Source organism: Drosophila hydei, unplaced genomic scaffold (assembly GCF_003285905.1).
Source record: "Drosophila hydei strain 15085-1641.00,03,60 unplaced genomic scaffold, DhydRS2 tig00000001-arrow-pilon, whole genome shotgun sequence".
NCBI lineage: Eukaryota > Metazoa > Arthropoda > Insecta > Diptera > Drosophilidae > Drosophila > Drosophila hydei.
In genome coordinates, this window is record NW_022045643.1 from 1851559 (window position 1) to 1873221 (window position 21663).

Genomic DNA, 21663 nt, shown 5'->3' on the forward strand with positions numbered 1-21663 from the left:
GACGGTTGTTTCGGGCTGCTTGTCGTCTTCTTCGACGGTTTCAATCTTGGTGACCTCTTGCTTATCACCCTTAACCTTCTTGATAATACGTGTGCGTATCTTCTTCTTTTTGGGCTTGCCGTCTTCGGTTACTGATTCAACAACACGGACTTCCTCTGGAAGTTCCCGAATCTCTTCAGGTTGTTCCTCTTCCACTGGAACTTCTTCCACAGTGACGGTTGTTTCGGGCTGCTTGTCGTCTTCTTCGACGGTTTCAATCTTGGTGACCTCTTGCTTATCACCCTTAACCTTCTTGATAATACGTGTGCGTATCTTCTTCTTTTTGGGCTTGCCGTCTTCGGTTACTGATTCAACAACACGGACTTCCTCTGGAAGTTCCCGAATCTCTTCAGGTTGTTCCTCTTCCACTGGAACTTCTTCCACAGTGACGGTTGTTTCGGGCTGCTTGTCGTCTTCTTCGACGGTTTCAATCTTGGTGACCTCTTGCTTATCACCCTTAACCTTCTTGATAATACGTGTGCGTATCTTCTTCTTTTTGGGCTTGCCGTCTTCGGTTACTGATTCAACAACACGGACTTCCTCTGGAAGTTCCCGAATCTCTTCAGGTTGTTCCTCTTCCACTGGAACTTCTTCCACAGTGACGGTTGTTTCGGGCTGCTTGTCGTCTTCTTCGACGGTTTCAATCTTGGTGACCTCTTGCTTATCACCCTTAACCTTCTTGATAATACGTGTGCGTATCTTCTTCTTTTTGGGCTTACCGTCTTCGGTTACTGATTCAACAACACGGACTTCTTCTGGAAGTTCCCGAATCTCTTCAGGTTGTTCCTCTTCCACTGGAACTTCTTCCACAGTGACGGTTGTTTCGGGCTGTTTGTCGTCTTCTTCGACGGTTTCAATCTTGGTGACCTCTTGCTTATCACCCTTAACCTTCTTGATAATACGTGTGCGTATCTTCTTCTTTTTGGGCTTGCCGTCTTCGGTTACTGATTCAACAACACGGACTTCCTCTGGATGTTCCCGAATCTGTTCAGGTTGTTCCTCTTCCACTGGAACTTCTTCCACAGTGACGGTTGTTTCGGGCTGCTTGTCGTCTTCTTCGACGGTTTCAATCTTGGTGACCTCTTGCTTATCACCCTTAACCTTCTTGATAATACGTGTGCGTATCTTCTTCTTTTTGGGCTTGCCGTCTTCGGTTACTGATTCCACAACACGGATTTCTTCTGGAAGTTCCCGAATCTCTTCAGGTTGTTCCTCTTCCACTGGAACTTCTTCCACTGTGACAGTTGTTTCGGGCTGCTTGTCGTCTTCTTCGACGGTTTCAATCTTGGTGACCTCTTGCTTATCACCCTTAACCTTCTTGATAATACGTGTGCGTATCTTCTTCTTTTTGGGCTTGCCATCTTCGGTTACTGATTCAATAACACGAACTTCCTCTGGAAGTTCCCGAATCTCTTCAGGTTGTTCCTCTTCTACAGGAACTTCTTCCACAGTGACAGTTGTTTCGGGCTGCTTGTCGTCTTCTTCGACGGTTTCAATCCTTGTGATTTCTTGGTTGTCGCCCTTCGCCTTTTTTATGAGACGTGTTCGTATTGTTTTTTGCTTATGCTGACCATCTTCTGTGAGCTTGTCAACAATTTGAATAGTTTCAGGTAAATCCTTTGTTTCAACTTCGTGTGTTTCATTTATTTGTGTTGGTGTCTTTTGTTGTGTGTGTTTTGTGTCTGTGGCTTGATTTGTATCTGTGTGAAAAATTAGCTTTTAGTCTTAATTCTGCATGTATTTTGAGAATTGTTTTGTGTAATATGTGTTTTGTAGCTTGGGGGTCAAATAGTTGTGGAAGTAATACGCCTTTTGCAGTTGACAATCTTAAAATTAACCTTATTATATACTTACCTGTATGGGATTTTACCATATGTTTTGTTACATTTGAACTTAGTGGTGGTAGATATTGTATATTTGAGTCAGATTTAAGCTCTAAGTCAGTTTGTGGTTTATCTTTTTCAAGTAATTTAGCATCTTTGGGTAAATGAACATTTATATTATTAGAGACAACTAATGTTCTCTGTAAAGCACTCTCTTTGTCCTCTATTGTAGGTTGAACATTTTCAATCAATTCTAAATTTAAGATACCAGCTTGATTTTTATTGATTGCTTCAAAACTTATATTTGCATTTGTGTGCAGTGTTTCATTCTTTTTATGGAGTGTAGTGACTTGTTCTTCTGTAACTATCTGTTCACTGAGACACTGAGAGCTGAAAGGTATTATTGAAGGCTTGGCATGTTCCAAATCTACAGTGGAGCTGCTTGTTTCAGCAATGGTTTCCTTCACATGAGGTTCACTGGATACGGCTGCAACTTTTGTATCCGCAAGTGTATAGCTCGCACAGACCATTGGCGTGGATTCGTCCACTAAATTTTGTACATTTTCACAGGGCTCTTGCCTGGTTTCCAGCACTTTTCTATGTGGTATATTATCGCTAGTTGCTGTTGCCAGTGTAGGCTCCTCTTTCGGCAAACTATCTATAGATGATACGACAGTAACTTCCTCCACCACTGAAACCTTTAGGTCCGTTAAAATATCGGATTTTGGTTGCGCACTTTGTGGCTTGAAAACGCCGTGTCCTTCAATATTTTCGTATACGCTTACAGTAGATGTTTGAACTGGGTTCGTAGAACTTTCTACCAAATTGATCTTTGATGTTAATTGTTCGCTCTGTTCAAGCTCTATATTGGGAGATTCCTCATAAATAAATTGCTCTGTAATAGTTGTAGCCTGATTTCCCATTTCACATTTTAAATCAGCATTCACTTCTGTTGGTACATTAAGATCGTAGCTTTCTTGTATAGAACTCACGCTGATAACTTCTTCGGTTATTAATGGCACTCTCTCTGTGCTGGTAGCTTGAGCAACATTTTTGACTATGTTTAGGGGAGCCATATTATCTTCTTTGATAAAGCTAGTTTGCATTGTTGTAACTTGAGCACATTTAATATCAGATCCCGTGTGTTCCGCTCCGTGTCTCTCAATTGGGTGCTCAGACTTTAGGTCGTTTGCTTTTTCGTATATTGCAACCGTCGATACAGTTTTATGAATTTCTGTTTGACATGTTACATTAGTCGACAATTCTTCAGTCTTAATTGTCGGCAAGGCTAAGTTGTCAATATTTTCAATAGGTATGACTTCGGAGATAAGCATTTCACGTTGCGTACCTTCAATAAAAGGTTTACCATAACCTGTTGGTTGAGTGTCCAAGAACGTATCCTCTCTTTGCAGAATCAGGTCATCAAGTTGAACGGTAAGTTTATTGGCGTCGGTTGATACCAATTGAGGTTCCTGAAGATTCTGAGTATTAGATTCGGCTTGTTTAATATCTTGAGGTTGTTCATAGGGTATTGCATCCGTTGTTGTTGTGTGCTGAAGAATGTCTGTTAAGCTAGATTTGGCTGTGATTTCTCGAGATTCTGTAGGTTGAATGATACACTCCTTTTGAAATACGTTCACTTCTTCTAGTTGTGATGTAGCTTTGAATATTGCATTCAATGATTCAGTTGCCTTTCTAAGTACTTCGTCAGTTGGCGATAAAGCTTCTGTACCCTCTACGTATTGACTATCTGTTACTGTTACTTCATAATGATGTCCTTCCAAAATGGGTTGAGCAGTTGACTCAATATATGTTGATGGAATGAATTCATTTGTGTCCTCTACAGTTTGTATGGAAGTATTTACAGGTACCTTTAACTGTGAGGCATTATCACTTGAGGTGGCAATCGAGCATGTTTGACCCTCGGCGAAAAGTTTGTCTGTTGATTCTATAATTTGTTGTAGATTTGTAATAGGTACATGCGACATTACATGGGAAATACCGGCTTCTTGCTCACTAACTTTATCAGTAGGCTTCGTTTGAGCAACTGTTTCATACAACTTGATTTCATCGACTCCCTTGGTGTAGAGAGGTGAAAGAACATCGCTAACTTTTGCATTGAATTCCTCTGATCGTTTTGTTTTTAATTCCGATTCTGCCTCTAGTGTATTTTGATTTTCCTTTACAGCTAACTGGCTGAATGTATCCTGAATGGGCTTAGCACTGCTTTCCTTTGCCTGTATTCTCTCATATTCTTCCACTTCGGAAACGACAACACACTCAGTTATCAACTTATGCTCATGGGGAATTATTGACTGAGAACTCACACATTCGGGCTGATCCCTAACTTCAGTTAATAAGACATTGTCATATATGATTGCTTCAGATGTCGTTGATTCTGTTAAGGCATCAATACTTGATATTGCAAATTTATTAGAAACCTTAAACTCAGCCAGATCTCCAGTTGATTGATTGTCTTGCACGCCTTCGGTCAGTGGAAGCTTTAGCAATTCGGAGGCAATACATTTTGCTTGCTCCATTGAAGTAGTTGGCATCTCTAGATCACGTTCCAATTCGAAAGTATTCTCCTGTTGGCTGACTACAATACCAGTTGTTGAATCTAATGATACTTTAGCCAACTGCTTGATCGGCTTAGAGTCCTCTTCGAGTGTAATTTCTTTTTCAAATGTTTTCGTTTCCTGAACATGTATTTCATCAAAGCTGCTTAGTGTTTTTTGAGTAGTCTCTAAAGTTGGATTAAAGTCGTGCAGCTCTGCAATATGATCAAAAACATTCGGCTGCTCTAAAATTGGCGATTTTTTGGTCGACTCATTTAATTTTGGAGTAAGAGCAGATTGTTGAATGACAATTGGCTCTTCAATGTCATCAGCTTTTTCATGAGTTATAGCTGTCGTAGTGTCCAAAGCGGTTGTATTTTCTATGATTTGTACATTAGTTATAGCCGATTTATTAAGAGAAGGTGCTAAGTAGTCTTTTACAGCATCAAAAGGTGTTACCTCTTCACATTCAGGTAGTGATACTTCGCCTATATTGACTTCAGCTTGTTGCTGAGTGGGCTGCGTCTTCTCACCAAGATCTTGAACTGATTCCATGTGCTGAGGTCTTGATTTATTTGCCACTTGTAAAGCGCTGAGAGTTCCGATAGAAGCATTCTGAACTCTATTTTGTTCATCTGGCCGCAAAACCATTTCCTGCTCTAGAGTAAGATGAGAACTGGTCTCCAATGGTTGTAGAAGGTCAAAAGTGGTTGCTGACATTTGCTGTTGGGGCTGTACTACTTCCTGCTGAGGCTGCAAGCTTTCTAGTAAGGCTTGCTCTCTTACATCAGCTCCAATTTGAGCAGGCATTGTAATATCTGCAAGGGCCGCAGTTGGCTTGCCTTCACTTGCATAGTCCATAGTTGACTCCAATATTATTTGCTCGTCATACTGAGTATGAGTTAATGTGTCAGTTTTTTCCTCAGCCTTTAATTGTGGCTGCTGCGGTACTGATTCGATAATTCCGGAGCTCTCAATGACCTGCACTGCTGTTACTTCTAACGACTGTTGATTTTCACTCATAAGTAATTGACCAGACCTAAGTTCGGGTTGGCGTTGGGTCTCCAGATAATCTGTGCCCTTTAGCGATTCATGTTCAATTGTTACTCCAACTGTTTTTGTCTCGAACACAGGACTCGCTGATGCTGGTTTGCAACTATCACTTGCAATATCAGCAGGCATAACATGTGGTTGTACTTCCCATACACTGCTCGCCTTCAGTTCAGCGGAAATCATTTTTTCCACAGCGGCTTGTTCGTCCAGTGGCTTTTTAGGGACCAGACTAGTTTCTTTCTCAATACCCGTATCCTGCTTGATATCCAATGCCTTTTGTTCAATAAAATTCAGCTTAGCCTTGCCAGTTTCGGGCAGATCAGGCAACAATTTCTGCTCAGAGTCAATAATCGTTTGCGCATGCACTTCTGCCACTAGTTCTGCTTCTGTTATATTTATTTTACCTTGATTCAATTCGGTGGCTGAATGTTCTATAAACTCAGCGGTATCATATATTGCCTCCTGATTACCAATAGCGGCTCCAAAGGCCGTAGTGAATGACTCCTTCGCGGGCTTAGCTGGCTCAACAGTTGGCTTAACCAGCTTTTCCGTCGTTTCGACTAATTGCGTTTCCTGGGATTCTCCAATTGTAAGAGAACTGGTTTGGCTTAAAGTAGCTGCTATGTTTTTGGGTATTTTCTCTAAAGCTAATTCCCTCGGGCCATCTTCGTTGAAAACAGTCTGCTCTGTAATAACATGCGATTGTGTTTCCAAGCTAGAGTCTGCTACGTGCGCATCTGTCTGGAAGGCTGGCAAAGACTCTTCAATGGGACTACGCGCATCAGCTGTGGTATTTATAAGGCTCTCCATCAACACTAGTTGTTTAAGGGCCTGACTTTCCTTAATATGCTGTGGTGCTGGTTTTTCGTCAGTAATCGACTCCATTATGTCAACTTGCTGCACCACAGGCTGTGCCTCTTCGGGCTTTATGGATAATTCTGCCATAGACTTTGTGGGTTGACATACTGCGCTCATATTCTCTTCACACTCTAATGCCCTAGATTCACTAGTGCTGAATGCCTTAAACTCTTCGACTGTAATTGATGTGGTCTCTGCACGAACCACTTTTGATGATGAGAGTTCCGCTACAGAATCTTCCGGCTGGCACTCACTAATGCCTAGACTAACACTTGGGGTGAATTTGGGAGAGATTTGCTCGCTGCTGGGCTTTATTGGCGATGTTTCCTTATCTACTGTCTCTCCTCTAAAAGATTCAGTGATCAGAATACTTTCGTTTTCCAGCAATTGTGATTGGGCTTTTTCCGTATTAGCTGCTGGGGTTTTCAGGCTTTCGACGCTGTCCAAAATAGACTGCTGCTGTGAGGTGAGCTCATGGGAATACAGGATTTCACCATGTGCTTGCTGAATGGGAGCTTTTGCTGACTCCAAATCGACGATAGAATCCTCGATGCTAGGTGCTTCAATTAGCAATGGACGCGACTCCTTTATTTTACGCTCAGCTTGTATGAGCTTTGGTATTTTAGAAGACTTCAGTTCCTTGTGAGTTTCCTTTGTCTGGGTCTCAATAATAGAAGCTGCATGTCTTTCATGAACTTCAACTTGCTCGATTAGCTCACTAGTCGCCGGACTGGTCGGAGCCAAGCTAGAACTTACCTCATCGAATGCTAAACATTCCTCATTCACAGCTAAAGTCTTTTGCGGTAAGAGTTCGTCATGTACTTGTGCTGCGATAGGTTTAGGTGTGGAGAATTCTGTTGTTACAGAAACTGGAATTGTTTCGTGTGTATTTTTTGGTACATTTTGCGTGGATAGATTTGTGCTATATGGCAAAAGCTCTTCAATCTGCTCGAGTGTCTCAATTGTAGGTGCTTCAGTGTTCGATTCCTCTGCAAATGTTTCTCTTTGCTCGTAGCTTGTGATCTCTTCAATACTTTGTTGTATTTGTTGTTCTTGTTGTTGTTGTATAATTTCTGTATGTTTTTTATGCTTTTTAGTTTTGGTTTTTCTATGCACAGTTTGTTCAGCCTGTATTTGTAATTGTTGTTGTTGACCTAGTGCTTGTTCATGTTCATGTTCTTGTTGTTGCTGTATGAATTGTTTTTCCACCTTAGTGGTTGTAGTTTCTGCGAATGTAATGTAATTAAACAATGACAATGTCGGTTTCTCTTTCAGGTGCTATTATGGACAATTCACTAACAATGTTTAAAAAGTGCATGAAGCAAGGCAAATGCATTTTTTAATAATTATATGATAAGCATTTGTAATTAATGAACATTCTTTGCTTCTTATTAGATTCTTGGCGACACATAAACAGAGCTCAACAGACAAACAGCATATGCAGTACATATTACAAAAGGAAAACTCTCTGAAAACTTACCTCAAGCCAAGCCAACTGTTTGACTTCGTGCATTCAATAAAAAGAAGCTCTTCTACATTTGTATTCAGGTACGTAGAAGTATTAAAAATTGTTTTTAAATATACCAAAAAGCTTATATGGCAACAGGCTAAAGAAATTCATTAAATCATAGTAGTAGTAGGTTGTTATCAGCGGTTAATGGGCATTTGAGGTAATCGGTAGGCGTCTTTTTTAGAATATACACATGATTCATTTGGTTTAACAAAATTTAATTGTTATATATTTGAAAAGTCAATATCTATTATTGTTTTTGTTTTTGTTTGTTTTCTGTTTTTGTTTTATTGTTTTTTTTTGTTTCTTGTGTCATAACTTGATGTAGTAACTGTAGTTGAGTAGTTCATTGGGATACATCAGTACTGGAGGTATTATTTTTGGACTTTACAGTTCATCTGTGTTTATGTTCAAACCTTCATCGACAACTATCGTGCGTTCCTCGACAAATGTTTCCTCTACGTTTGTGTTAGATTAAGTTTGTTGGGATTGGCACACAAGCGCAGGTATTTTACAAAGCAGTTTTGCATTTTTGAAAGTAAAAAAGAAATAAAATAGCTTTTCAGTAATCAAAATTCAATTGTTCTAAGCGTATTTCTAAAAACTATATAATAAGCAATATATACATATGCTTACAAGTAAAAACCTTACTCACCTATTTTCACACGGGTTATAGCCTCATGACTTTCAATTATTTGGGATGTCTCTACTATTCTCTAGATTTCAGTAAATCGTGTAAAAAGTTATAAAAAAAATCGTCAATAAACTAATAGAATATATTCCCACAACTTCAGACTATAAAATATGAAACATTTTCAGGTTTTCCAGTTGAAATGTCAGTTTCCAATTAAAGCAAGAATATTTAAATTTAAGTCAAATTTTGTCCGCCATTTCAACTGTCTAGACAACCGCAAGAACGAACGCAACAAAACAAACAGAACAGAATTCAAACCTCCTTTCCGCATATCTTCCAATCGTGAGAGATGAAATCCTCCCTATGAAACTTTCGTATCACCGTCTCTATTGTAATTTCGTATGTCTGTATCATGCGTATAAAGGCTTTGAAGCCAACTGTCGCTGCTAATGTAGTTTCGTCCTCGTTCGAAGATTCACTCAGTATTTGCGTGATCAGCTCCTCATGGCCTTCACGCTCCACTAGCTGAACTAGAGCTGATTGTGATTCGGGTTTCTGTAGCGATATGAATATGTTCTGCTCGTACATGTATGTGATCTCGTAATGAGTGCAGCCATAACGCAGCAGCACACCAATTGTGGCCAAGTCCCTGAGCGCCGCTTCGCCAATTTTGCCAAACGACTCGGCCTCGACGGATTCGAGCAGCCATTGCACCTCTTCATGCTGGCTAATCTCGTAGATATCTTCAATCTTAATGGTTTTCATTGTGATTTTTGTGCGTATTAGCTCAACTGTTTCACTTAGCTGAATTGTTTTGCTCGATGTGTATTTCTTTTCGACATGCACCTCTTCCTCCGACTCAATTTCTTCTGCTTCTTCTACGACTTCTTCAATGATTCTGCTGCGTTGCTCAGCATCGGCTACCTTGCGATCTTTGACTTGCATCACTTCCGATACTTCACTGTGCTCCACCAAAATGGGCACAGCCTGTTTGACTTTCACTATATTCACCGTAGTCTCAACAGCCCTCGATGGCACGATTTTGATTTCGGTCTTATGTAGTGACTGAGATTCAGATGCACTGGTGCGCTTGGCCATTGTGCTGGCTGTCTTTTTGGCCGTCTTCTTCTTGACAGTTGTCTTTACCTTCACCTCCTCCTCTGCTACTGCAGATGTGGAGGATATGTCGAATTTGGCGCGCGTCATTGTCATGCCAATCTCATTGATCAGTTTGCAGTTGTAGTAACCGCAGTCCTCATTTGTTATCTTGAATATTTCAAGTGTTGCCTCTGATTCCTGCACTAGCATGCGATACTTTTCTGATGCCCTCAGTTGAACATTGTTGAAATACCACTGAATATCTACAAAAACCAGTAAACCAATCTACCATCAGCCCCAACCAACTGCAGTGCACTACAGACAGTATACTGTACCTGGTTGCGGATTGCCTGCAAATTGTATTGAGAATTTCGCTGTTTCCCCAATGGAAGCACGACAGTCACGCATTTCATTAAGTATCGATGGCGAGCATTTAGCAGCTATAAGCATAAAGATAGCATCGTTTAACTACATATTAGATACAAAGCTCTACAAGCAACAGGAGTTAGTCTGTACGTGTGCCTTGTACTTACAGTATTTAATCCTAGTGTGAAATAGTTTGCTTGAGTAATATGTAAATTGTTTGTCTGTTTTCTGTTAAATCTTGAACAAATGCAACGAATAAACAAGCAATTTAATCAGTCAACACATAAGATTACATAGATATATGTGTAGGCAAGCAGCGCTAGGGGAATGTCATAGTGTTTCCTTGGAATTTACTTTAATAGGGATTAGTAGAAATTTGGAAAAAGTAGAATTCATTTAAGACGTTTTAGCATACGACCAATTACTTGCACTTGAGTTATTGACACTGTAAGAAAATATATATGTTGATAAGGGAAAACGAAAATTTGATACTATTATTTCTAAAGGCGTTTACTTTTGTCAATAGGACTTGGATTTATTGAGGGGATAAGGGGTGTATAAGCCTTAGAGCTGTAAGGGCTGAGACAATTACAAAGCCACACAGTTTGTAAGCTTCTTGGGACGAAATCGACAGGTTCACATAGTTTTTGTTGGTGCACGAAACATTGTATAATACATGGACAAATACAATAGAGACAGACTTTGTGAAATGTTGTTGTGGTTTTTTGTGATTTAAGACAATAGTACGGAAACAGTTGTGTGTTGAAGAACACGAAATTAAAACACATATACACATAACAGTGGTAGAAGTCGGTTATTATTCTCTGATACATACCTTTGAGAGCGACTTGCATCTCTTCCATGTGGGTCACCCATTCTGGTTTGCGATAATCCTTTGATCCAACGATGCCTAGGGTTGTTGCAATACAGTAGAAGTGATAATAGTATATTATTATTAACGTTTCATCAGCAGTGCAATGGAGATAATGTGTGAATACATTCTTTTAAAGTTCTATTTGTATTTATTTAACCTTGTGTGTATAAGTGTAAAGTAAAGTATAGTTTTGTGTGGGGAATACGAGTTGGAATGCTATCAAGTTGGATTGTAGATATATAGTATAAGGGGAATAGGAATAAAAGGGAATTTGGTATTGCTGCTGCAGATCTGAAAGAGAATTTTACTAACAATTCCAAGACTTTTCCATGATATTATAAAGCGTATGTTAAACACATCATTAACCATAACAGTACCTTCGACTGCGAATAATGCAGTTGTTACTGCCACTCCCAACGGATTGTAGGCCTCAAAACTAATTGTGCCCAAATCATCGGGATATACATGATTGATGACCAACACTGAGGTCCCATCTTCGAAATTTTCGATTTGATATTCCTCGGAGGCGAATATCTGTTCGTCGTCACGTAGCCATTTGACTTTTGGTTTTGGTTTACCAATAACCTTAACTTCCAATTTCGCTTGCTCACCCTCTTTGGGTTCGATTTTTTCAGGTAGCTTTTTAATAATTTTCGGAGGTTGTTCGTCGATTGAGATAGTCTAAAAAACGATGTCATCATATAGGAAAAGTTAGCTTCAAGAAAAACCTAGGCAACTCTTTTACTACAATCACGCTTACTCTATCAAGTAGATCCTCCTCAGATCCTGTGAGTCCAGTGATTTCAGAATCGGGGATATATTCAAATGCTAAAAAAATATTTTAAATTTTATAAATATAGCGTGCCCAAAGACAAGCATGTTATCAAACGCAAGAACGGAAAATTATTTACAAAAGGATTTTTGGGAGAGCTGATAATATAGATTCGAAATCGAAACTTCTCGTTTAGATAGTATCACATGCAAGGGCTTCAAGATGTCAGTTAGTGTAAAGAACATACTAAACATTGTATATAGTATTCAGAGCGGAAATAATAGGGGGATAGTGGAAAGAGTGTAGTTATTGGAAAACCTATGTAGAATGCGATGCATATGGTGTATGCTACATTTCCTAAGTATCTATTGTTAACAATCAACTATCAATTGATTCCATCCAAAAGTACCTTGAATATTAACTGTTGTCTTCGTGACGCTTTTGCCAATCTTATTTGTCGCAACGCATTTATATTGGCCCTGATTTTCAGGGAAAACTTCCGTTATTTGGAGCTGACAGTTTCCTTGCGCATCCTGCGAGAGTGTGGTTTCCTTTGTTTCTGTTATCTTTTCTTTATTGTGGTACCATTCTACTTTAGGTGTGGGCTTGCCCGTCACTTTACAAGTCAATAGCAGCGTTTCACCATCCATAACCTCTACGGGCTGAATCAATTCCTCAATGAAACGTGGCGATTCGAATTCCACAGCCTCTTCTTGGGGCAAAGCCTCCAGCATATTAACTGTTGCTGTTGATGTGACTGAGCCGCCAACGTTCTCAGCGCGACAAGTGAACGGTCCAGAGAACTTATTTTGGAAGTCCTCAATCAAGAGCGTTGACTTGTTGGCCTGGCTAACAATACGGCATTCATTGGAACTCTTAATGGGTTCATTATGAACAAACCATTGGAAGGATGAAAGCGGCTCTGAATCGACAACAACCTCAAGTATCGCAACTTCGTGTTCGCCAAAGAACTTCGGCTCAAGTGGTTGAATAAATTTGGGTGGTCTTATTTGCTTGTCTGGTGCTTGATCAGAAACAACTACAGAGCCCGAAGACTTGGCCTCGCCCACCTTATTCTTGGCACAAACCTCGTACTTTCCTGTTCGCTTACGAGTCATATTGATAACCTTGATTGTTGTCGTTGTTTCGGTTGTTTCTATAATGGTTTCCTCGTTCTCGATAATCTCACGACCATTGCGCAACCATTTGATCTCGGGTCTTGGCATACCGTCGTATTTGGCCTCGAAGAGCAGGGTGCCTCCATTGGGAACCACAACCGCACTCAAGGGCGTAACTGTAGGTGGTTTGAGAATCTCTTTGGGAGTTTCATCCAGACGACTCATAATATTGGCATTGCCAATGGCGCGTCCGAATTGATTTTGTGCCTGAACCGAATAGGTAATGGCTTCATTGGCAGGTGGATTTAGCACCTCCAAGACAACATCGCCAGTCTCCTGATTGTAGAACATCTGCAGAGCTTCGTTGGGTACCACTTCCTCAATACCACGATACCACTTAACTTGAGGATTGGGTTTGCCTGTCACCTGACACGTGACGGTTACCTTAAGCCGCTCGGGCTGCTTTTCCTCTGTAAACACGATCTTAAGAGGTTTCGTAAACTGTGGTGCGACTCCTTGTTCTTTTTCTGTATTCATTGTGAATAAAAAGTATTTTAAAGTGTGTTGTTGATGTTGTTGTTGTGTTTTGGGCATAGAAATGGAAAAATATCATGGAAGTTGTTTGTTAAGTGGTTTTTCCAAGATGTTAAAATAGATAATAAGACACCAATCAACTTTGTTGAAAGCTTTCGAGTGACTCACACAGACAGGAACAAAATTTGATGGAACAATTTAAAATATTTACTGAACTTACCTAATATTATGTTGGTACGACTTGTTGCCACTCCGGCCTCGTTCTTCGCCTCACAGGTGTAAACGCCCACATCGCTGGGTGTGACCTTGGCAATCTTTAGCTGTGCCACCTGCTCCACGACGGTGATTTCATACTTCTCCGATGCAAACAATAGCATGTCGTTAAAGTACCAATTGATTTCTGGGAATGGTACGCCTTCAACCTTGCATTCGAGGACGGTGGGCTCTTCGGGAACACATTGACGTGGTCGCAGCTTCTCTGTGATGCGCGGTGGCTTGATTTCCTTCTTCTTCTTTTTGACTAGCTTGCGTTCCTGGCCAATTACCTCAGACGTAGTTGTTTCCTCTAGGTTCTGAGTCAGTTGCTGATCCTCGATCAACTCCTCATCGGCCATTTTGTCGATGCCCTCTTGAATACGTTTCTGTGTTATTAGCTCCAATTCGGGCAGAGGCTGGCTGTCATCGAGCACAACACGCCGTTTCTCCTTCTTAATAATATTTGAAGTGATTTTCATTTCGAGATCGCGTCTTACATCCTCCACGTCGAGTTCAATAAGCTGTTCTGTTGTTATGAATTGAGGTCTTGTATCTTCAGTCTTCTTCAGTAGTGTTATAGTCTTTTGTGAGATCTCTTGAGAAATTTCATCAGCCTTTTCGATTTCGGCAACAGCTGCTTCCAAAAGTTGCGGCTGTCCCTCAACCGAAACTTCTTTGAGTGCTTTTGTACGTTTCTTGTGTGCCTTTTGTTTTGTTTCGGGTGTTTTCTCAGTTATCACAACTTCTTCCTCCGGCTGCACGTCTTCAGAAACAGCAACCACTTTTACATCATCAACTGGCAGTTCTTCAACTTGATCTTCTTCAGCAATTGGCTCTGCAAATGGCTCGGCCACTTCTTCGGATACCTCATCCACTGATGGTGTCGCCTTCTTCAACTTTGGTTTCTTTTTCTTTTCCTTTTTGACCTTTTCTTTGGGTTGTTTCTCTTCTGGTAGTTTCAGAGGCTCCAAATCAGAAATCTCTTCCTCGCTTTCAACCTTTTCTTCAGGCTGTAGCTCAGGTGGGGAAACTGTCTTCTCAGGCACTGCAGGTACTTCAACAGGTTTGGCTGGAATTGGCTTGAGCTGTACCTCTTCAGGTTGTTCTTCAGGCAGAGGTCGTCGTTTGCCAGTTGGCCATTGTTTTTCCTCTAAGGGTTCTGCCACTGGCTTCTTCTTCTCGCCACGTTTCCAAGGTATTTGTGGTTTCTCTTCTTCAGGCTTAGGCTCTTTCTCAATGTCGATTAGCTCAGCCTCTTCCAAGATGGTAGGCTCTGCATCTGGGATTTCGGGGAGTTCTTCATGCTTTGGCTTCTTTACCTTCTTAACCTTTCGCTTCTCCTCTTGAATGACTTTCTCTTCTACCTTTTCAACATGTTGCAAATCGACTTCTTCGAGCTTGACTTCCTCAGGCTTGGCAGTTGTGCGCTTTGTCGGCTTGAGGCGTACCTCTTCAATTGTAGCTTCCTGAGGTAATTGTTTCTTTGGTCTGGTTACTGGTTTCAAAGCTACTTCTTCAACCATTTCAACAACTTCTTCCTTTTTGGGCTTGAATCGCGTAACCTTCTCCTTTGGAGCTTCTTCAATAACTTGTTCCTCTGCCATATTTTCCACAGGCTCGTCAATTTCTTCCGGTAGAGTTTCATCTTCTGGCTCCTCGATGTCTTCAACAGGTTCTTCAACTGGCTCTTCGATTGATTCTTGACTTTCTGGCTTTGCCTTCGGCTTCTTCTTCTTAACGCGTTTCTTAGTAACATCTACCACCTGGTCTTCGAACGTAACAACCTTTTCTGTCTCGACAAACTCAGTTTCAGTTGTTTCGGGTTGTTGCGTCTCGGAGACAACTGACGTTTTTGCACGTGGCTTCAGAGTTACTTCTTCAATTTGTTCTTTTTCAGGCAGTTGCTGTTGCTTTCTCGGCACAGGCTTCAACATAACCTTTTCCACCTGCTCCACTTCTTGGACTTTAGGAATAACCTTCTTTTTAGTCGGTTCTTTAACTGAAGGCTCTTCGATTTCTTGAACCTCTTCGGGTTGCGTCTCGGGAACCTGTTCTTCTTCTTCCTCTTCTTCTTGCTCCGCTTCTGTTTGCTTGGGCTTTCTTGTCTTTTTAACTCTACGTTTCTTTTCAACCAATTCTTCCTGCTCCTGGACAACTTCCTCTTCTGGAATGTCTTCCGTAGGCTCTTCTGGCTCTTCAGCCACTTCTACAGATTTCTTTGGCTTCTTGACCTTCTTTATTTTACGCTTTTCTTCTACTATTGCTTCCTCTTCTTCAACGATATCTTCCTGTTCTTCAATAGTCTCTTCATGTGGGACCTCCTCTTCAGGCTGTTCAACTGGCTCTTGCGGAAGCTTAGGCTTCTTAACCTTTTTGATTTTACGCTTCTCTTCAACAATTTGTTCCTCCTCAACGTCGATGACTTGTTCAATGTACGCGTCGACTTCATCAGGATGCTGCTCTTCAGCTGGCTTAGGTTGTGGTGTCTTCTTCTTACCTCGTTGCCATAAAACAGGTTCTGGCTTATCCTCAACCTTAACTTCATCAGGCAGAGTATCGACTGCTTCTTCAAATGTTTTTGTTGGTACTTCGGGAACGGTCTCTTCCACCAATTCTTTTTTAACTGGCTTCTTTTTCTTACCACGCTCCCACATCACTGGCTGTGGCTCTGGCTCAACAGTTGGAACTGTTTCTTCTTCCAGAGTATCAACAGCGACTTCCTGTGACTTGGGAATTTCTTGAGCCTTAGGCTGTTGAGGCTTCTTCTTGCCACGTTCCCACATCACTGGCTGTGGCTCTGGCTCAACAGTTGGAACTGTTTCTTCCTCCAGAGTATCAACAGCGACTTCCTGTGACTTGGGAATTTCTTGAGCCTTAGGCTGTTGAGGCTTCTTCTTGCCACGTTCCCACATCACTGGCTGTGGCTCTGGCTCAACAGTTGGAACTGTCTCTTCCTCCAGAGTATCAACAGCGACTTCATGAGACTGGGGAATCTCTTGAGTTGCAGGTTGTTGAGGCTTCTTCTTGCCACGCTCCCACATTACAGGCTGCGGTTGAGGCTCAACTGGCTTGACGGTTTCTTCTTCCAAAGTATCCGTGACAATTTCAAGTGTCTTGGGAGCCTCTGTCACCTCAGTAATCTGTTGAACTTCTTCGGTGGCTTGAACCGACTCTTGAACAGTTTGCTGAATGGTTCGCGTTGTCTTGAGTGGTTTCAATTGGAATTCTTCGGCCTTTTGGACTTGTTTAGGTGCCGGCCGTGGTGTTGGCTTAAGAGTCACTTGTTCCACTTTCTGTTCTGGCTCTCGAGGGGGTATTACCCGACGCACTGCCGTTTTCTTTGTCTCCTCGACAATTTGTTGCTCGACCACTTTCGATGTCTGCACAATTTGTTGAGTATCAGTGACTTCTTGAGCAACTGGTTTCTTCTTACCGCGCTCCCACATGACAGGAACAGGTTCCGGTTGTTGAATTGGAATCGGTTCATCCAGCACGTCGTGTAGTTCTTCATATGTCTTTTCTTGTGGTTGAATAGGCTTCTTCTTGCCACGCTCCCACATAACTGGCACTGGTTCCGGCTGCTGGACTGGAACAGGTTCAATTAACTCATCGTGCATTTCCTCGTACGTCTTTGGTTTCTCCACATACTGTTGTTCTTGTTGTGGAACAGGAGCTTGGGGCTGCACAGGCTCCGGCTTTTTCATACCACGCTCCCACATAACGGGCTGCGGCTGTATAAACTTCTGCTCCTGTGTATCTTGTCGCTCTTGCAGGTGTAGCAGAGATGAGTCCTCGACCTGAATAAACTTCTGTGGCTCACGTGGTTGGCGCCAGTTGAAGGATTCCCCTTGAGTGCGCTGGTTGATCATCTTTTGGTGTTCGTATTGCTCAATGCTCATCATCTGAGAGTCCTCGACTTGCACAAACTGTTGACGTTGTCCCTCCTCGATAAGGCTTTGCTGCTGTACAATCTTATGTCGTTCGCTGGTCTGTGAGATTGTGTCCTCCACTGAGGTTAGTGGCTGCAGTTGAGGACGCTGTTGCTGCTGCCTCCAGTTGACAGCTTGTTGTTCTCTGAGCAGCCTTTGGGCCTCGAGCTTCTCGCGCTCTGAAACATGCATTATGTTAACATCTTCAGTGGTTATGAACTGTTGCTTGTAGATATTGGATTGATCTTCGTAATGCTGAATCTCATCGCGTGTCATGATCTTAGAAATTGAGCTCTTAGAGCTATCGTCGATAGTCATGACAACTGTATCTTGGGTAGCACTCTGGAATTCTTCGGCGATACTCTGTTGGGCCTGCAGATGACGCAGCTCAACCTCCTCAATCTTAAACTTGTCCATTTGCTTGGTTACCCGCTGCACGCTTTTCAGTTGCTGCCGCATCTCCTTCCATGGAATGAGATCCTTGTTATTCTGCTGCTGTGTAATGAGCTTATCAATCTGGTCAGTCATTTCCATGATTTCCACGCTTTCCATGCTCTTAAGGCGCTGTATTTCCTTGGTGCGCTGCACTTGCTCTACCTGGGCTTGCTGTGGCAGTTGCTGGTCAGTTTCGATTTGACCTTCCAACGGTCGCAAGTAGACCTCATCAAGGTCGAATTTGCTCAACTGTTGCTGCACACTTTCCACCTGCTTAAGCTTCTCACGCATTGTTATCCAAGGCACGGCCTCCTTTTCAGTCTTGCCAGCAATAATTTGCTCCAAAGTAGCTCCCAGACTCATGATGCCCTGATCTCTTTCAGTCTTGATGGACTTGAGGACAACTTGAGCGGCTTCTAGCTTAGGTGTCGGTTTCTTTTTCTCAATGGGCGTGGCCTTTAAACTAATTGTTTCTTCGGTCCAAGACTTAACTGGCTCTGGCTTGAAACCCGGCAGGAATGGCTGCTTGTCTAGTGAGCGTCCACGGTGTGGACGCGAGGACTTGCGCCAAGGTACAACATTAGTAGGCGGCTGCAAGGACTTGCTGCGTACTTTTGTCTTCTTAGTGCGCGAGCGACCCTGATGCTGTACCTGCCCATTAACGCCCAAATATTGACCATAAGTGCCCGGCTGCTGCTGTTGCTGCTGGAACTGATTGGGCGATTCAGGAGAACTATCTTCCCTGCCAGAGGACGAAGACTCATCTTCGACAGAATCAATCGTACGCAATTGATAAGCCGAGATACGTCGTTCTAGAAGTTCAAAGGGGAAGTCAAGGTGTTAGTATAGTATATGGGGGATCGAGAATCGCCTGACATTTTCCAGAGTTCACAACAGTGTTCGACGTAGCATTTCGGTTGAGTCGCTTACCTTGAAAATGTTATTAAGCAAAGGGTGTGGCAACTTGATACATACCTCTGATATATATACCTCATGGCTCATATGGCTCATACTCAATATTAAAAATAAATCAAAATACCTTGCACACATATGTGTATATATAAAGATATATGTATGGACAATGAACTTGAAAATATTAATGTAGTGTGCAAAATGAAAATTCAAATACCGTGGCAGAACGCATATTTCTGCTTGGATGTAAAGGTATATGTGGATGCCAAAGAAGGGGCACGACAGCCACAAATCGCAAATCTTATTGGGCACTCGCATCAGAGAGGTCTTCTATGTTGGCCGTGAATCAATAATTAGGTACTTAAATAATATGCCACGCACATCTCAACTCAATGTTTGACATTGATAAAGGAAAAAGATACGAATCTGTCGCATGATTCACTACTCGTCTGTGACGAATCTCACCTGTGTTTCTTGCATTAACCTATAGCTACTTTTTTGGCACATATTCAATGAATGTATTTATCATCAGCTAAGTACGGCTGCTTGATCATCAAAATGAAGTATGGGCCCAAAATAATGATCAGGCTCAGCGAGAGCAATTGAGTTTGAGAGCAAACACAATTAAAACGCTTGTGTTTACAATAGCTGCCCGAAATAGATTTATGATTAGTGGCTGCTACGTCACCAGGTGGGGTAAACAGCTCGGCCAGATTCTTAGGCGGTTCTCTGTGCCTCTGTATCGATACGGGGTATTTTTGGGGTAAGCATCGCAGTCAGCGCAGCGCAGTCAGCGCACCGCGGCGCATTCGACCGATCTCATTCGGATGTAGACAACAATCGAGCGCAGAAGGTAGCCAATTGCCACACGGGGCAAATGTGTGGTTCATTTAGAAAGTGCAATCCTCGATCAAGTGTTTTAAATCGTTAACATAAAACATACTATATTGATATATATATATATAAATACATTACCTATATCGGCGCGAGCAAGCAGCGGCAAAGGATGCGCAAGCATGGAGCAGTTTGGAAGTTATCAAAAACGAGTATCAGTTGATGATGCATTTGCTTTGTTTTTTATTTGAAAGACGCGATATTGGTTTTAAGCATTAAATACATGAGAAATACAATTAAACAACAAGAGTGATATGGAAGAACAGAAGATAATTATTGAATTGAATGATCGAATTGGATATTTGATTATTGATCGCGCTATCGTTTGATCGTTCGCTCGATCGATAAACACTTAAAACACGAAACGTAAACATAAACATAAATTATTTAATTGACAGAGGAATACGAGTATCTCAAATGTATTGTAGATAAAACTTAAAACAAACGTCGCATGAGTTTTTATGATTAATTTTTTAGTAAAGCATTTTTTACCACAAGATTTACGAAAAATAAACTTATTGGCGGCAAAAGCGGCGTATACTTGAAATTTGACACGCAAATAAAATAATTTGAAAGTTTCGCAATTTGATTCTTTTGTGTGTTTTTTGTGGAAAGTGGACGAAATGAGAACGAAACGAATTAGTAGTAAAAAGCAGCAATAAAAAATGAATAATAAAATCTCATGCAACATCACTACAAAATAAATAAACGTAAATTAAATAAACAATACAAATTGATTATAATCAAACGTCAAATAATCATAATACGTTTCGAGGTCCGTCTGACCAATCATATATCATATAGGTCTCTGTGTCTGTCTGGGTCACGTACGAGTACGAGTACATGGTCAAAGTTTGATCACAATACTTAAAAGTATCGTTCCAATATCTAACGTTCAATACTAATATGCATTTCTTAATTTCAGAGGGATTGCTGATCTAAATAGTCGGTTGGATACAAAAATTGTGGGCTGGCGTCTATAAATAAAGGCAAAGGCATCTGAATCAGCGCCAGAGGACGATTGGATGAGTAAACTACCGTAACTGATTAATTTAATTAAAATCCATTTCTGCACCATAAACAGAATCATTTATTCATGTTGGCTTGTCTAATGACTAACACACATAGCCAAATACAAATCACGTATACGTGTTGGTGTGTGTGTGTGTGTGTTCGAGTAGATCTCTTGGGCAAATCGGCTACTCATATCTTGTCTACATGGTACAACAAAACAAAAAACAACTCGTAGGTAATTAATTATTTTATTTTCGCCTGAACTAAATGTCAGTTTATTTTCATCTGCGCTCATACATTGAAAGCCAATATAATATTTTCGCTTTTCATTTATTTTTTTTTCTAATTTTTAAATGAAAGAAAATTGAAATAAATTTCACGATTTACTTGAAAAATACATAAAATGTTTTTCATTGTAGCTGCAAACAAAATATCCAGTCTGCGCTGCTGTCTAAAAATATCAAATGGTTTCTACTTTTTAATTGTTGTTGCGCTTATTTTCTTGTTTGTTCTAGCTAATCTATTGGAAATTAGTTTTCAAAGCAGAAACATTTTCCAAAAATGAAATTGAAAATAGAATAGACAGCCAGCACATATATAAATATATATGTATATAGATGCATATAGTATAGTAGAGCATATAGATAATCTGCCTGCTGGCAGCTGAACAAATTCAATGTCTGCAATGCCTTTCAATATTTCGGCGGTTTTCTTTTCTTTTTACTTATTATCAACGTATCCCCCCTTGGGCTGTGCTAGTTTTGCGCACGTTCATTTGTAGATTTTCATATTCAAGTATTTGGTGGCAGTATGGACATGGATACAGCAAAAGCTGCGAGCCGTATGTGCGCTAGATGTGTCATCCACAATATTTAATGCTAATATTCAAACGAAAAATAAAACTTTCATGCTCGAGCGGAGGCGGGACAAATGTGCGTTTTGCACACGGCCCCAAAACTATTCCGACACATGTTTCTATATGTTTAC

The 21663-nt window shown here is 41.1% G+C and overlaps 2 protein-coding genes across 3 annotated transcripts in view; both read right to left on the reverse strand.

Moving 5' to 3' along the window:
• LOC111603056 (titin-like) overlaps positions 1-16986 on the reverse strand; it is a 56276-nt gene extending 39290 nt beyond the window's left edge. The window contains exons 1-6 of one of the 2 annotated variants that reach the window (XM_030225973.1): positions 13458-16986; positions 11995-13230; positions 11574-11641; positions 11191-11494; positions 10775-10849; positions 1894-7557 (exon numbers count right to left, since the gene is read on the reverse strand). In XM_030225973.1, the coding sequence (XP_030081833.1) occupies positions 1894-7557; positions 10775-10849; positions 11191-11494; positions 11574-11641; positions 11995-13230; positions 13458-16938 (10828 nt within the window). In that variant the 5' untranslated portion in view covers positions 16939-16986. The remainder of the gene's footprint in view (positions 1-1893; positions 7558-10774; positions 10850-11190; positions 11495-11573; positions 11642-11994; positions 13231-13457) is intronic. The other variant, XM_030225974.1, reaches the window with a different exon arrangement.
• On the reverse strand, positions 16972-19786 carry LOC115483467 (titin-like; the record flags this gene model as incomplete). The annotated part of the gene is made up of 2 exons (XM_030225549.1): positions 19744-19786; positions 16972-18668 (listed from the first exon to the last, which is right to left on the reverse strand). Coding segments are annotated over exons 1-2 (1740 nt in total), but the record flags the coding sequence as incomplete, so codon positions are not given.
• Positions 19787-21663: the final 1877 nt, after the last annotated feature.